This window comes from Centroberyx affinis, unplaced genomic scaffold (genome assembly GCF_046629955.1).
Source record: "Centroberyx affinis isolate AG114_WGS23_722 - 3 ecotype Tasmania unplaced genomic scaffold, CSIRO-AGI_Caff_v1 ptg006345l_1, whole genome shotgun sequence".
Lineage (NCBI taxonomy): Eukaryota > Metazoa > Chordata > Actinopteri > Beryciformes > Berycidae > Centroberyx > Centroberyx affinis.
In genome coordinates, this window is record NW_027283223.1 from 100685 (window position 1) to 115926 (window position 15242).

Below are 15242 nucleotides of genomic sequence, written 5' to 3' on the forward strand. Positions count from 1 at the left end.
AATCGTAGCACGCCTTCGGCTTTGTATGTCAGTAGGTCATTTAATTCCCGTCTGTATTGGCCAAGGGATTTCAGAGTGGTTTCATTATTCATCCTTTTGTGTTCTTGTTCCAATTTCTGTATGCAGTTTTCTAAATCTAATTGTTTCTTCTCACATTCTTTTTTCAGTCTAGAGGAGAGTGCTATTATTTTCCCCCTAAGTACTACTTTTGCTGCTTCCCATAAAGTAGAAAATGAAACTTCTCCATTATCATTCTGTTCCAAATAACTATTTAATTCCTCTCTTATGTTTTGTACCACATTGGGATCATTTAATAGTGAAACATTCAACCTCCAGTGTTTAAAATGCTTTTCTGTTTCCAAATTAATTGACATTACCACTGGTCCATGATCCGAAATGGTTATGGGCTCAATGTGACAATTGGTGACTTTGTGGGCATCTTGTTTTGAAACACAGAAGGTCAATTCGGGAGTAGCTATTATGCACTTTTGAAAAAAAAAGTCCCTCCCCCTAGGATGTTTTAAGCGCCATATGTCTGCGAGCCCAAGCTCCTCTATCATACTGTATAGTGCTTTAGCTTTTTGCGTTTGAGGTCCTTGTTCAAATGGGCATTTGTCTATTTTTTGATTCACAATGCAATTGAAATCCCCTCCCACTATAATTATTCCCTTTGCATGTTCTGCTAAAAGTGCTGCAATTTCTTTAAAGAAGCCTGGATCTTCTTCATTTGGTGCATATAAATTCAAAATACTTACATTCATGTTCCAATTCCAATTGTACCTACAACCATGACATGGCGTCCCTTTTTGTCTTCATGTACTTTTTCTGGAACAAGACATAATGATCTATGACACAAAATTGCTACCCCTCTTTTCTTTCCATTTTCACATGATGCACTAAAAACCTGCCCCACCCATCCCCTTCTCAACTTCTTGTGTTCCTTGTCATTCAAATGGATCTCCTGCAGTAATGCTACTGAGCAGTTCAGTCTTTTCAACTGATTAATAATTTTCTTCCTCTTTATGGGATGATTGATTCCATTTATATTAAAACTAATAAAGTTCAATGTATTCATAGTTTGATACCGTTAAATTCAATTAGAAATCAATCCTGCAATATTTCTTATGTTTTGGTTTGTACCATGCCTCACAGTTTTGCCATGTATAAATTAAAATCCAAGTGTTTTTCATCTGTATAAACATGTTTGCCAAAAAACGCAGATCATTAAGAACCAATAAATGATAGAACATTATTAAACATTGCAGTAAACAATATTGAACTTCCAATTGTCCGGTAGATTGCCTCAAAAGCAAAGAAAGAGCAACCTTTTCCTTGCAAATTAAAATTCCAAGAGCATTCCACCCCCGATCTGAATTGGGCAGAGAGCTGTGACTCTCTGGGAGAAACACACAAAGTGCAATTGCAACGGCCCACTAGGTTGCCCTAGGTTGGAAATCTTGTCACCTTATCTGCAATACTCCCACCAGAGTATGCGGCATTCATATGCATCCCCCTCCCCACTAAGACCCAAAAATATCAACTAAATCACTTATAAGTCCTAGCCAGTCTTCACATTCTGCATATTAATTTCTCATTGTCCGACAAATGATTATCATATAGCGCAACTCAAAATGCCAACGCTAAGCCAGGTGCCAGCTAACGTGCACCTGTTTAGCCTCGCTAACAGAACCGTCTTTTCCACACCTGTTTAGCAAGCTAACAATTTGTTTAGCAAGCTAACCTGCCAGTGGAATGGCACCTGAAAATAGAAAGAAAAGCTGATTGATTTTGATAATTACCGGGGGATAAGTGTGATCAACAGTGCAGCAAAGTTGTATGACTATGTGCTGAACAATAGACTGATGGCCTGGTATAAGCCATTCCGGGAGCAGGCAGGAGCCCAACCCAAAAGAGGCTGCATTGAACACATTGTGGCACTTAGGCTTATAATAGGATATTGTGTCAGAAAGAAGGTTCAACTGTACATTGCTTTTATAGACTTCTCCAAAGCCTATGACAAGGTCCCAAGTGGAAAACTGTTCAAAATCTTGAAAAGTTTGGGAGTTTTGTGGAGTTACTATGATTTTGGCTCTGACAAGAAGTATCCTGGGCTCTACCACAATATCATCATCCATCGGGGTGAGGCAAGGATCCCCCACATCCTGCTTCCAGTTTGTGATATTTGTTGACATGTTTATCAGAAATATTAAACAACAATGTGGAGATGATGGATTCCTGAAATGGCTCCATGTTCTAATGCTGATGGATGACACTGTTATCCTGGCAACATCAAGAGAAAGGCTGACTGAGAAACTGAAATATTTGGAGGAATACTGTGATGAACATGGCATGCTTGTTAATGAAGGTAAAAAAAAGTTTTTGGCCATTTTGGGATCTGATGAAGACAGGCAGCCTATTCAGCTTGGTTCGTTTATAGTGAGGCATTGTGATAGTTATACATATCTTGGAGTCATCTTCACTGCTGATGGAAATGCCCGAACCTGACTTGCCCTACATGTAAAAGAGAAGACAAAGCACTTAAACAAATTAATCATCTTCTTATCCACGAACTATGATGCCCCGTTTTGTGTCAAACTAAAGGTTTTTGAGGCTGCTTTCTCATCAGCTATTTTGTATGGGTGTGAGGCTTGGTTAAAAGTGCCCTTAAAGTCTGTTGAAATTCTCTACATGACTGGAGTAAAATCCCTACTTGGGGTGAGGTCTACTACGCCTAACCTAACCTAACCTAACCTGCCTGTTGGAGGCAGGACTCCCTTCAGTGCAAGCCTTAGTGAGGGAAAAGCAAGCCGGGTTTTTGACCAAGATGAAGCAGCGTCATGGCATGCTTGATGACCCCTTGTGGTATGTTCTTGAAATAACTATAAAAGAGAACCAAGTCATGAACTCACATTTATCTGAGATAAATGGAGAAACAAGATCATATTGAGAGTGATCGTAAGGAGATGATTAAGAAATTACGATCTAAAGAGGGAACAAGGTATAAGACCTACCAAGCCATCAACCCAGATATATCCGTCCACCCACTTTATACCGGCAATACACCGTACATTGAAGACCATTTGAGAATAACTTTCACACGGTTCCGGTTGTCCTCTCACAGACTGCGAGTGGAAATGGGAAGGTGGAGCCGGACACCACCTGAACAACGTGTGTGTTGCTGTAAGACTGGCATACAAAATGAAGAACACATACTCGTATGCCCTCGCACACAGGATATCCGTGTGAAATATGGACATGACTCCACTGAACTGAGCTCACTCTTTGTGGACACTGATAAAAGAACTTTAGTTATGTTACATGCTTGCCTTGTGCTATTGGAGCACCAGCAAGTTTCTATAGACTGAGTGATGGGATTTTGTGTTGTTAATTGTATTACCATATAATATTTTAACTTATGGGTTTTTTGTATACATGATTTTTTTTGTATATTGTTTGGACCCAAATGTTTTAACCTTTTGTGTCAATAAAATAACTAACTAGCACTACAGGCCCACTTCACACAACTCCACTGCTTTCTTAGATCCTTTCCCCCATCTCTTTTCATACCTGCCCACTTATTTCTCTAACTCATGCTCCTGTCCCCTGTGTCGCACGGCAGGCCACTGTATAGAGCTCCACTGCATATTGGCCCAACCCAGACCAAGGTCCAAATGCCCTTGTCACTTAGCATTTGGGAAGTGAAAGGAACAGACTCGTCAAAACGTGGGAAAGTGTAAAATTGGATTAGAGAGGCGTACCCCCTCCTTGCAGGTTCGAGACCCGGGGCCTAAATCATCCTGACACTGGGCGCGGAGCATGTGGAGCCCCTCCTGAGTTGTTTGACACCTGACTACAGTTTAGTCATACTGTTAAATCTGTTCAGTGGTTTGGTAGATTACAATAGAGTAAGGGTAGGGGGTACCCATATTGAATGAACAGGGTCAGTCTTCGGTTTTCAGTTTTCATGGTACTACCTAGCTCCATTATAGCAAGGTCAGTCTTAGGCTTTCCTCCCTGATGATTAAGTGAGGGGAAGTTGCAACTAGAGTGGAAAATGTATGCACACAAAAATAAAAGCATCTTAAAATAAAACCACCTGGCATGTCTCTAGTATATGTATTTGCTGTCCCAGGTCCTGGTCCACCATCTCCCTGCTGTCCCTCTGGATCTGTGTCTGTCCCTGGTCAGCTTGCTGCTGTCCGAACGCTCCTAGTGCCTAGAGTAGTGTGTGAGTGAGTGTGAGTGTGTGTGTGTGCCTGCAGCTGCAGATTGTCTGTGAATAAAAGAGTGTATGTGTGTGTGTGTGTGTGTGTGTGTGTGTGTGTGTGTGTGTGTGTGTGTGTGTGTGTGAATGTGTGTCCAATATGCAGTTGAAGAGTTTGTATGTGTATGAGTGTAGCCTGCAGGAGAGAGAGAGCGCAGGGGAACTGCTGCTACCTCAGATAGCTGTGTCATTAATATCAGGACCGAGAGAGGGAGGGAGGAAGAGAGAGAGTCAGAGAGAGAGATGGGAGAGAGAGAGAGAGGGAGGGTGCCGCGGTTAGAGAGGATGGGAGGGGCGGCACTGTATTGCGTAATGCTAAATACCATATCAGCAGCATTGTGAAAAACGAGAGAGATACAGACAGAGATTATGGGAGGGAGGGGGGAAGAAAGAGAAAGGGGAGAGGGGGAGGAAAGGAGAGGAGAGAAAGAGGGAGGGATGTGGGCAGAGAGTAGGTAGGTCCTTTAGTTGCCCTGCCTGCAGTCAGTGCATGTGTGTTGTCCAGCTCAAGTCAGCTCACTTCCCTGAAGAGAGAAATGACTCAGTACACAGGAACTACCAACTCTCCTGACGTTACAGCAATGTTTTTTCACGCTTTTGTATTTTTGGATGTCCGCAGAATTTAAAGGCCCCATCCACCTGACCCAATTCATATTCAAAAGCCTTACTGAAAACATTCCCACTCAAAGCGTATTGTATGATCAACGCCACTAGTCACAGTTCCAGGGGGAATTAGGGAGGGTTCGTTTCAGTTCGTAGGAGGTTGTTCTTAAATTTTTCCTTGTCAAATTAATAATAAGCAGAAGAATAATATGATTCTTTATTGATCCCCATAGGAATTGTTATATATATATATATATTTACAATTTTTTGTACACCCCTTTAGCAGATTTGTTCACTTGTCTTTAAGATAAATACAATTTTGAGACTCAAGAAGGGGGTTTTTATATGCTGCTGTCTTTAAACATTCTCATCAAAACCATAAATTAGTCACAGGAGGCGAAGCTGGCTGAATCTCATACAGATTTGAATGCAGCCTCCCAGCGGCATGAGTACAACGTAATTACACTGGGGTTTTATGCTTCATTATATTTTATATTAGTTCTTTAAATATCTCTCCCGCTGGTGTACAACTCTTTTTTTTTCCTTGAGTGTATCATATGAACTGACATGGTGGATTTAGTTACAGATTATGGGTGTGATATATTCTGAAACGTCATTAGCCTTTTAGCCTGTGGTGCAGGTCCTGTTCTCTCAGATAAGTGACTCAATATCGACCCAGCTTGGATAAGAATGGCAACACTTTAACAATGATTTTTAAACTTTATTTCACTTTGGGCAATAGGACTACCAGTGGTTTGTGTCTGACAATCATAGTCTGCTGACTCCACCTAATGGTGGTTAGTGGACAGTACATAAACCAAACACAACCACAAGTCTCATACATGGCACAAATCAAGGAATTTTGCACACCTGCTTGTAAAAAAAAACACAATTTTACAGAGAGGTCACACCTATAAAGCTGAAATGAATTGTTTCTTACTCAGGTTGTGTTAAACATATCCTCCCCTGCTCTAACTGCTTCTGCTGATCCCATTTTGTCTGTAAATGTTTTTTACTGCACCACACTTCTACTGTCATGTTTTTTTCCTTATTTGTTCACACTTCATTTGCCAAGTGAATTATCAAAGTGTGCTATTAAGGCATCTAAATATATTTCATACTGGCCCACTTTCATTGGTGCTGGCAGGGTTATGTGTTGGTTTCTGCATGCTGCTCTCCAACTCAAACAGGACCACAGTATTCTGCTCAGTATTCAAATTGAATCACAACTATCAAGACTGTATCACAACTATTGCAGGGCCAGTAGAGGTATAGTATAGTACTGGTGAGTTAGAAAAAGAGTTGTTTCTTTCCCAGTAAACAAAAAAAGTAATTATTCATTATTAAGTTTACACAAATACAACAGAAATAGTCTACTACTCTTGAAAATGATGGCCAAAAAAAACCACACCTTGACACCTGACCACTAGGGGTCACACTTCATGATCTCTCTGAGGCAGACGGTGGCATAGCAGGAAGTGTCCAGGTCAAAGTTCAAGGTGAGAGTGAGCGAGTCCGAGTCCTGCTTCATCTCTAATGCCATGCCATTCAGCTGCCCCTCAGTTTTTCTCCCTCCTCTACTGCTGTCTGCCATAACCTCTCCTCCTCCCTCCCCAGCTGTTGTGCTGCTCTGTAGCTGGTGTTTGAGGTTGCGTGGGAAGGCCAGCAGGGGGCGGTAGCAGCCAGGCAGGTTGAGTTTGAGGGTGCCGACTCTGAAGCGGCAGTTTTTCAGCCCGTCTCTGGCCAGTCTCTCCTGGTACCAAGTCCCCACAGCGTTCTCTGGGTACCTGACAGTGTTGCCTGGCATGGGCAGTAATACCTGCCGTAGATTACAAACAAACACTTAGGCTCATAAAAACATACATTATTAGGCGTCCAAGCATGAACTGGTGAACTGGTGAAAGACTTTGTCCAGCTAAGGCTGAGGCATTCCCCTCTAAAGGAACCAAAACCACTGCACCATAAAGTAGAGAATCAATATCACTGCACATTGTATGATTCATTGTTGCTTACTATGCTGATAGGGCACACAGCCAAAGCCGTTTTTTTTCTCATTAATGATAGGTGCTGTCGCTGTTTAAAGTGAGCTGTGTGTGTCTGTGTGGCAGTAAGTGGGTGCTACATTAGCAGAGAGAATGTAGGAAAGAGACACACTTAATATGAATATTGCGCATGACGTGGCAGCCTATGATCATTGTGTACTGTATGCACAATGGACCTCATGCACTCAGTCTCAACAGATACTTTGTCAATTATGAATTCATTGCAATGGATTGACGAGGCACTTTTGTAATCGCACCTGTGTACTGAAACGAGGCAATTTTGTAAAAATTTGTACAGCATATGCTTGATTGTTTTAAAATGGCAATAAATGTGTTAAATAATAAATAAATAAATGCTATATCTGCCCTTTTTGTAGAATTGGTATAATTAGAGAGAGAGAGACAGAGAGAGGTCATGTCGAAGTAATAATGCATTTTATTACATACATTACACCTTGTTTTGGGGTATACGGATAGAATTATATCTGCTAAAAGTGGTACTAATAGCATATGGCGAGCTCGAAATTAAGTTTATGTTTCTCAGATTCCCTCTGGGTAGTTGAGGCATTTTGTGATGTCACACTGCCATACCTTGGCTTGTGCTGAAACATCACCCCTGAATACAGTTATAATATTCTTTCTGAGGCTTTCAATACAGGTTGGACTATCACCTATGACCAATCACTTGTCCCTTTGGTTTGTTTTCCCCACTACAGCACACCAAAGTGGAAGTTGGCAGAGTGGTTAAGCTCAGGGCTTTGGACCACAAGGTTGTGAGTTCATGTACCTGAACTGTGACCATTTTGAAGTTTGATGAAAAGTAAATCAACACTAAATCACACAGTGCAGAAAACTCAAAGCAGGTGTTTGACATCATCAATGACAAAATACCTGATTGACATCACTGACTGGGGTGAGGTCAGATGTTTCAACCCAGAGAGAGCAGTGCAGCAGCAGTTTTCTGGCCCATGTGACTTGTTTTATTCATTAATGGAGAGCACTACAAGTGATTAAGTGAGTAAGTAAGTGATTAGCACTGTCAATCTGTCAATCATAGGCTGCAGTATCACAATACTTCTCCCTTTAAGTAGTTTCTCCTCAGTAAACCTGTAACAGGCGTTTGGCTCAGTAGGTCAGGCATCACCTTTCCGAAGTCGTTAGTCGTCAAGAACAAGTAATAGAAAGTTTGGCCATTGTGAATAACTTCAACAATGTGGTTGCAATGAAAAGATTAACCTGACAGAAGTCACGGGCCAACACAAAAGCTGGTGTTAAGCCACAACAAATAGACTGCATGTCTGATCTCCACAACATGTCAATTGTGTGTCTTTGTACCTTCTGTAAAGTTTTGTCAATCTGTCTGTCTTTTCAATTGCGGGGTTTCAATTGTGCATGGACCCCGCAATTGCCGCTTGCGGCTTTATTTATTATTATTGTTGTTATTATCAGTAGTAGTAGTAGTAGTAAAATTAGTAGTAGTAGTGGAAGTAGTTGTAGTAGTAGTAGTAGCAGTAGTAATAGCAGCAGTAGTAATAGTAGTAGTAGTAGAATTAGTAGTAGTAGTAGAAGTAGTTGTAGTAGTAGAAATAGAAGTAGTAGTAGTCGTACTAGTAATAGCAGCAGTAGTGGTAGTAGTAATAGTAGTGGTAGCAGCAGTAGTAGTAGCAGAAGTAGTAGTAGTAATAGAAAGAGTAGTCGCAGTAGTAGTAGTAGTAATAGCAGCAGTAGTAGTAGTAGTAGTAGTAGAATTAGTAGTAGTAGTAGAAATAGAAGTAGTAGTAATCGTACTAGTAATAGCAGCAGTAGTGGTAGTAGTAATAGTAATGGTAGCAGCAGTAGCAGTAGCAGTACTAGTAGTAGTAGTAGTAGTAGTAGTAGTAATAGTAATAGCAGTAGTAGTATTTCTCTGTAGTGCGTACCTGTCCCAGTGTGTAGACTCCCTCTTGTTCTTCTTGGCCCGTCACCACATGGATCTAGAAAAGTAAAGGTCCATCTGAGATCTGCCACTCATTTAAAGGCAGGCTTAAGACCTTCCTTTTGTCTCAGGCATTTGGTTAAGTGTATGAGTGTGTGTGTGAGAGAGTGTGTGTTTGTATACATGTCTAAATGATGCACTTTGTTACTTTCATTTTTAATATGCAGCACATTGAGTTTACATCTGTATGAAATGTGCTATATAAATAAAATTTGATTTGATTTGATCTCAGTAAATCAACAGGGTGGTTGCAGGGTGACAAAGTGGCCTAATGGTTAGAGAGATGTCCTGTAACCAAAAGGTCACAGGTTTGATCCCAGCAAATGCCAATGTGCCCATGAACAACCATGTGAACTGTTGAAGTGTCCTTGAGCAAAACACTGAACTCCTGCTTGCTCACTCAGCTAAATGCCCAAAATCCAAATGTAATTTAAATGTCATGTTCAGTGTTTACGCTGCAATTTAACAGTAAATGGTAGAACGGTAGAAGAGTGACAGCTTGTAGTATACATATCAATACACAACATGCTAGTTACAGCAATGAACTGACTGTTCGGGACCTGGAATTTCAGTTTCAGGGAGCAACGGTAAAACTAAAAGTGAAAATGCAGGTGAGAGGCAGGAGGTCAGTTGATTCCATTCTAATAAATAATTTACTGCCTTCAGGAGGTTTTGTGGACCTAATTCAGCAATGTGATGTGAGGTACACATATGATAACTGCATGGCATTTGCTTTTCACACCATACCATAGTGCTTTTCGCACTGCAGCTGAAATGTCAGTGCATAAAATGAATGTCAAAACAAATGTAAGGAGTGTGCAACTATTTGTTTTTCTATATTCTGTCCTATCTTACCTGAGGCAAGCTGGATTCCCCGGTGCCCTCTGGTTTGTTTTGCCCTGCCTGCCTCCACACCAGGTCTCCTTGCCTGGCTCTGTGGCCCAGAGTAGACAATCTGTGTGCCACCGCCTCGTTCCACACTCTGACAACCACAAACATACAGATCACCACACTTATCACTATAATACTGACGGATTATAAATGAGGCAAGAAACAAACTATTTTATCAACAGAAAACAGTGGCTGGTAATTCCAATAAAATTTCAGCTAACTAGATTTTTGGTTGGTTAATGGTTAGTAGAATATTCAAACTTACAAGCAAAGTACTTGGCTGGCAGCTGGTATTAATTTCCTAACCTGACTATGCATTATTTTATGACAGTCTTTCATAATAAAGTCTGATCCATATAAAAACAAAAGTAAACAAAGTGGATAAACGCACATTAAGGATAGACGTAGTTTATGAATTGAAAAGGTCAGGAAAGCAAGTTTAAGACAGGAAGGCTGCTGGGTTGAAGGACGTTGCTGAAAAAGAGCGTGTGTTTTCTGCAAACCTCCCCTGCGTAAAAAACAAAAGATTTTAAAAAATGTGTCAGCTAACCTGCTACAGTAGGCATGTGGGTAGAAGACTCTCATGCCATGGGGCAGGCTGAGCCAGGCACGGGCGCAGCCGTCCGACCCCGTCCCGTAGCGGTGCAGCGCGCGCAGCATCAGCCGCTCCCTGGCCTTGGACATGGGCATCAACACCAGGCTCTCCTTGGCGTTGTCTAGGTTGGAGAACCAGAAGAGACAGGAAAAAGTGAAAAAAGAGAATGAAAAACTTGTAATTATCTGCTGCACTGTCATATAAAAAAATGTCCACTTTACTTCTCTTCCTTTGATCATTACTGTTATTATAAAACAGTGATTCAACCTATACCCAGTTCATAAAAGCTTTTACATTTGCCGATCTAAACACAGTGTCAGGTAGGACTTTCTAGGGAAAAATCCTCTGGTGGAAGAGGAGGTGATGTGTTTTACATTTCCAACAGCAGCAACAGCGGTTTATTTGGAATAAGCACAAGAAGAAGTGGGTGGTTAACATGTGCAGCGATAGCCACCATGACAAATAAAAGAGTGCCACCTACAGAAACTTCATCAACAGAAAATCCAAGGAAAAAGACGTCACAGTACTGGACACACTCTTTGAAATATATTATGATTTTCATGTGGTTGCTAAACTTCTTAATTGGTTATTACACAGGTTAATACACATGGGATATGCCCACTGTAAAAGTTTAACAAAACTTCTTATGATTCCTAATCTACAATGGGCTATGATTTTATATAGGTATATATTGAAAAGGTCTTGGGGGGGGACATTAACATCAATTTATTTTTAGCATCAACAGGAAAAGCGTATAGCCACAGGGATCAGATCACAGCTCTTCAATTCACGCTGTCAACCACAGTGATTTTAGATTGCAGTAATCAATACAACAAACTATCAATGTTATATCAGCTCTCACCTGTTTGGAGGAAGTGTCTCTTGGCCTGGCTCTGAGGATCATCCCCTTCCTCTGGTGTGAAGAACAGACGCACAGCACTCTCCTGATTCACACACACAACAATACACATCAACAACAGTTTATTTCCTGAAATAGGCTATGAACAGGGTTTACTGTTAATGGGATGGTGCAGTTTACTGCTGAGGGTTGTGGAGGTATTGCAGGCATAATTTCACAGTACAAGATACCAGATCCTGTGTTTTGGTAAATGTCTGTAAAACCTACCATGTCTTCTTTGAGTAGAGCCAGTCCGACTCGGTCAGATTGAACGCTCTGCCCGCTGCCAAACCTCTGTGGTCCGTAGTAGTTCACAAAGCCTCTGGCCTGCAAGGAACAACAACCAGAGTGTGTCCGGCAGCTGCTATAAAGCTAGTTTGAAAAATCACTGATCTGTTTCCTCTTGCATTGATTAGCAGGAGTGAGACAGTTAAAAGTGAACGGTTTCATTCCAGCAACACGTATCCACCATTTAAAAAAGTGACGCCTACTCTTTCAAAATAATCGACTGCAAAAAATAAACACAAATGGGACTTTGTGAAGGATAGCAGATAATTTAAGTCCTTAGTTGACAAATGATGACACTTTTACAGACTGGTTCATCTACATTTTAGATATAGTGAATGATAAACTTAAGCTAATGATTCTTTTTCCAAAAATGGTATACCATGTTGTGTAACAGCATGTTTTGGCGTTCTGTGGCCTAACTGTGGTATCAGTGACCTGACCACTCCTTCAGGAGAAGAAATCTAGAGGAAATATTCATACAGCTCATCCACACTGGGCTGTTTCATAACACAGATTATGCCTAGTACTACAGTAAAATATCCCTTTTGGTGGAAATCTCCATTATGAGATTTTGTAGCCTAATCCATGTCTGTGACTCCTACACATAAAGTTGAGGACATGATTTAAACGAAGCTCATTCGTGGTGGCTCGCCCTTAAAAATGATGCACTATCTATGTGTCTAGTTTGGGACAAGATACAAGATACAACATACACTGTGGTAATATGCTTGGTTGTGAACATATGTTGTGTTGAAAAATAAAAAAGCAAGTCTGGGTTGTCCCAAAGAAGACACACATCTGCTGAAACAAGAATAAGTATAATACCTTGACATTCTCCACCGCTTGCTGTACCAGTGCTGCCAGGTGAGCGTGTGTGTCCGGGCCAGCCAGGTGTGTGTCGCTGGCCCTGTGTGGTCTCAGGTCGCGGACCACCAGGTCAAAGTGGTTCCCCTGCAGGCGGCCAAGCCTCAGAGGCTCGCTGACGGAGCGGATCTGAGACAGACGCATCCCTCTCTTCTCGAACTCTGCTGTCCTCTCTCTCAGCCTGACGACACACAAAAACATCAACCGAATGTTCGCTCAGCTGGACACACCACAGCAGGAGCCAGCACTGAATATAGAAAAATGATCCCTATTGGTACCATACAGATTTTTGGTATCGGTATTTAAGGCATTAAAAGATACTGAAAGCTAGGGAAGAGACTCAAAATGTCGGATTCTTACAGTGACGACTCAAGTCCTCTTCTTTCCCATGGAAATTTGTCAAGAGGAACAGAAAGGTATTACAAAATTTGTTGAACAAAATGTTGTAGAACCGGTATTGAAATTATTTTGATATAAAATATATATTTTTTGGCATAAATTTTCAAATAGGTGTATGGTATAATGGTTCATTTTTCATTTCAGTGTGACTTCAGTGTGACTGTAAATCATTTTGGATAAGAGCATGAGCTAAATGCCGTATGTGTCAAATGTCAAATGTAACACAGCCCAACCGACTGTATGTAAGAGCAGCAGCAGTACCGTTGTGGTGAGACCTTCTTGACCACCATGGACTGGTAGGTGATGGCTCTCTTGTCCTTGATACCAGCGTAGGTGAAATCAGAGGGCAGGATCCCCAGCGCTGCGGCCATGTAGCTGATGGCCTCCAGAGTCTCCAGGTTCTCCTTACACAGGGTGAAGGCTGCAGGGGAGCAGGCACACAGCACACAGGCAGGGAATGAGAGTCTTGACTGGTTGTTTTCTATTTTTTGTTTCAGTTCAAACCTTTACTGTCCCCTAACAGAAATTTGGTTTGCATATATGTATGTGTCACATCTCTGAATCACATATCCAGAGTTCCTACATAATTTCAATTACAAAATCCCCTACTTCCCTTCCCTACAACCTTAATTTCTTGAATGGATTTGAAGATTTTGGTTAGTGTTCGATTTTGACCGATGATTTATGCTGACAGTCATCTTGTCCGGTTCCTATTAGTTACACCACATCACTCTGTAGATGAAGTTTATTCATTACATCAAGAAATATAGTAGATGAACTGACAGGAGGTCTAAAACCACATAAATGTGAAAATGTGATTAACAACATTTTCCATTCTTTTCCAATATTTTCTGTCCAATATCCCAAACTTTCTGATTTCTTTTTTATTTATTTTCCCGACTTCGCAGAGTTGTATAGGAAACCTGTAAACTACACAAACAAATATCAAGAAAGTGCCAGTTGATAAGAACAGAGAGGAGACAAAATGAAAAAGCTCCTGTGCTATCACATTATTACTCTCTCACCGGTGTAAACCTCTTCTTCCTTACAGTCCTCGGTGGCTCTCTTCCTGGCTCGGCCTCTCTCTCTCAGCCTCACTGAGATAGCCGTCCCGCCCTGCTCGCTGAAGCTCTTCGTCTCCACCAGTTTGCCAAACCGTCTGCTGAGGAAGTGGTGCACAGCCGTCCTGTGCTCCTTGTTGTCGTCGGCTCCAAACGTGTAGGACGAGCACGGCACTTTGGCATCTACGAACCTGAAGAAGTCCTCCGCCTCGTCCGCCGTGACCAATCCGGAGAGCTCCCTGTAGTCTGGGTCTTCCCTCACCCTGATCTCAGGCTGATTGGTGACAGTCATGAGGAAGGGGAAGCGGTGGCGGACGGCCCGGTGGACGTTAGCTCTCTGGTGTCTGTCAGGGAAGGATCCCAGCGTTAGCTCTCGCCCGGCCGGCTTCTCGACCTCATCGTTTTCCAGGCCCGATTCGTCTTTGAGACTTACCACAAACTGCTCAAGTTCCTCGCTGACCGACTGGCCTAAAATCACACTCAGGTCAAAACTATCCAGACTAGGTACGGCGGCATCCACCTTACAGTCAGCCGAGGTATCTGTGACCTGTGAAACTGGGAGAGAAGAAGAAGTGTCCTGCTTACACTCTGTACTGGCTTCACTCCTGTTTCCACGACTGCTGACCTGATCTGGCATCTGAGGAGCCTGTCTGTCTGTTGGTCTATTGACTAGCTGTCCACTGATGTCTATCTCGGTCACCACAAAGTCACTGGTGAAGTTTTTGATGCTCCCGCGAAAACCTTCATGGTTTGATATGAAGCACACAGGGACGCTCACAGCATCACAGCCCTCCTTCATCCTCACTTCCTCCATCGACTGCGGGGGGGTTTCCACTTCAGACTGGTCTCATCCGACTGCAAAAAACAGACACAGGGATAACATGTTAATCTCATATTAGTGAAGACAGTGCGGTGTTTCGTCTCTGCTTTCATAATGTAGCGTTAAATGCAAATACCTCATATGCTGCTGGATGAATCAATGTCCATCACATAACCGTTATCTCGACTTTCATGATAGAGGAAGCTGCACGAGCGCAAACAAAACAAATAAAGCGTATTTCTGTCTCCGAAATACGAATATGATTTTGTTATAACACAATATTAATGGAACGGGTGTACTTATCAGGTATTTAGCAGGTAATACACACACATGCAGCATGTAAACAGAACCACGCTAAAGCAGAAAACAAGTCTGTGTACTTCCGCATCACGTGATCCACCCGAGTGAGTTTCTTAAAGGGGCCGCGCACACATCTGGCGGGATTGCAGTGATTGTTGAATTAAGCCTTTGTATCTCAAAAAATCATTCAGGAAATTTACATGAAGTGCTATACATCACGGTCCCTTGCGCAGTAAAAGCCA

At 42.0% G+C, this 15242-nt stretch overlaps 1 protein-coding gene across 1 annotated transcript; it reads right to left on the bottom strand.

Annotated features, from left to right (window-relative positions):
* Nucleotides 1-5604: 5604 nt before the first annotated feature.
* On the bottom strand, nt 5605-15039 carry LOC139638415 (pseudouridylate synthase PUS7L-like). The gene is made up of 10 exons (XM_071512548.1): nt 14837-15039; nt 13845-14735; nt 13081-13240; nt 12382-12601; nt 11497-11595; nt 11233-11314; nt 10326-10491; nt 9740-9866; nt 8829-8882; nt 5605-6686 (listed from the first exon to the last, which is right to left on the bottom strand). The coding sequence occupies exons 2-10, from the start codon at nt 14692-14694 to the stop codon at nt 6294-6296; spliced, it is 2151 nt and encodes a 716-aa protein (XP_071368649.1). The 5' UTR covers nt 14695-14735; nt 14837-15039; the 3' UTR covers nt 5605-6293.
* Nucleotides 15040-15242: the final 203 nt, after the last annotated feature.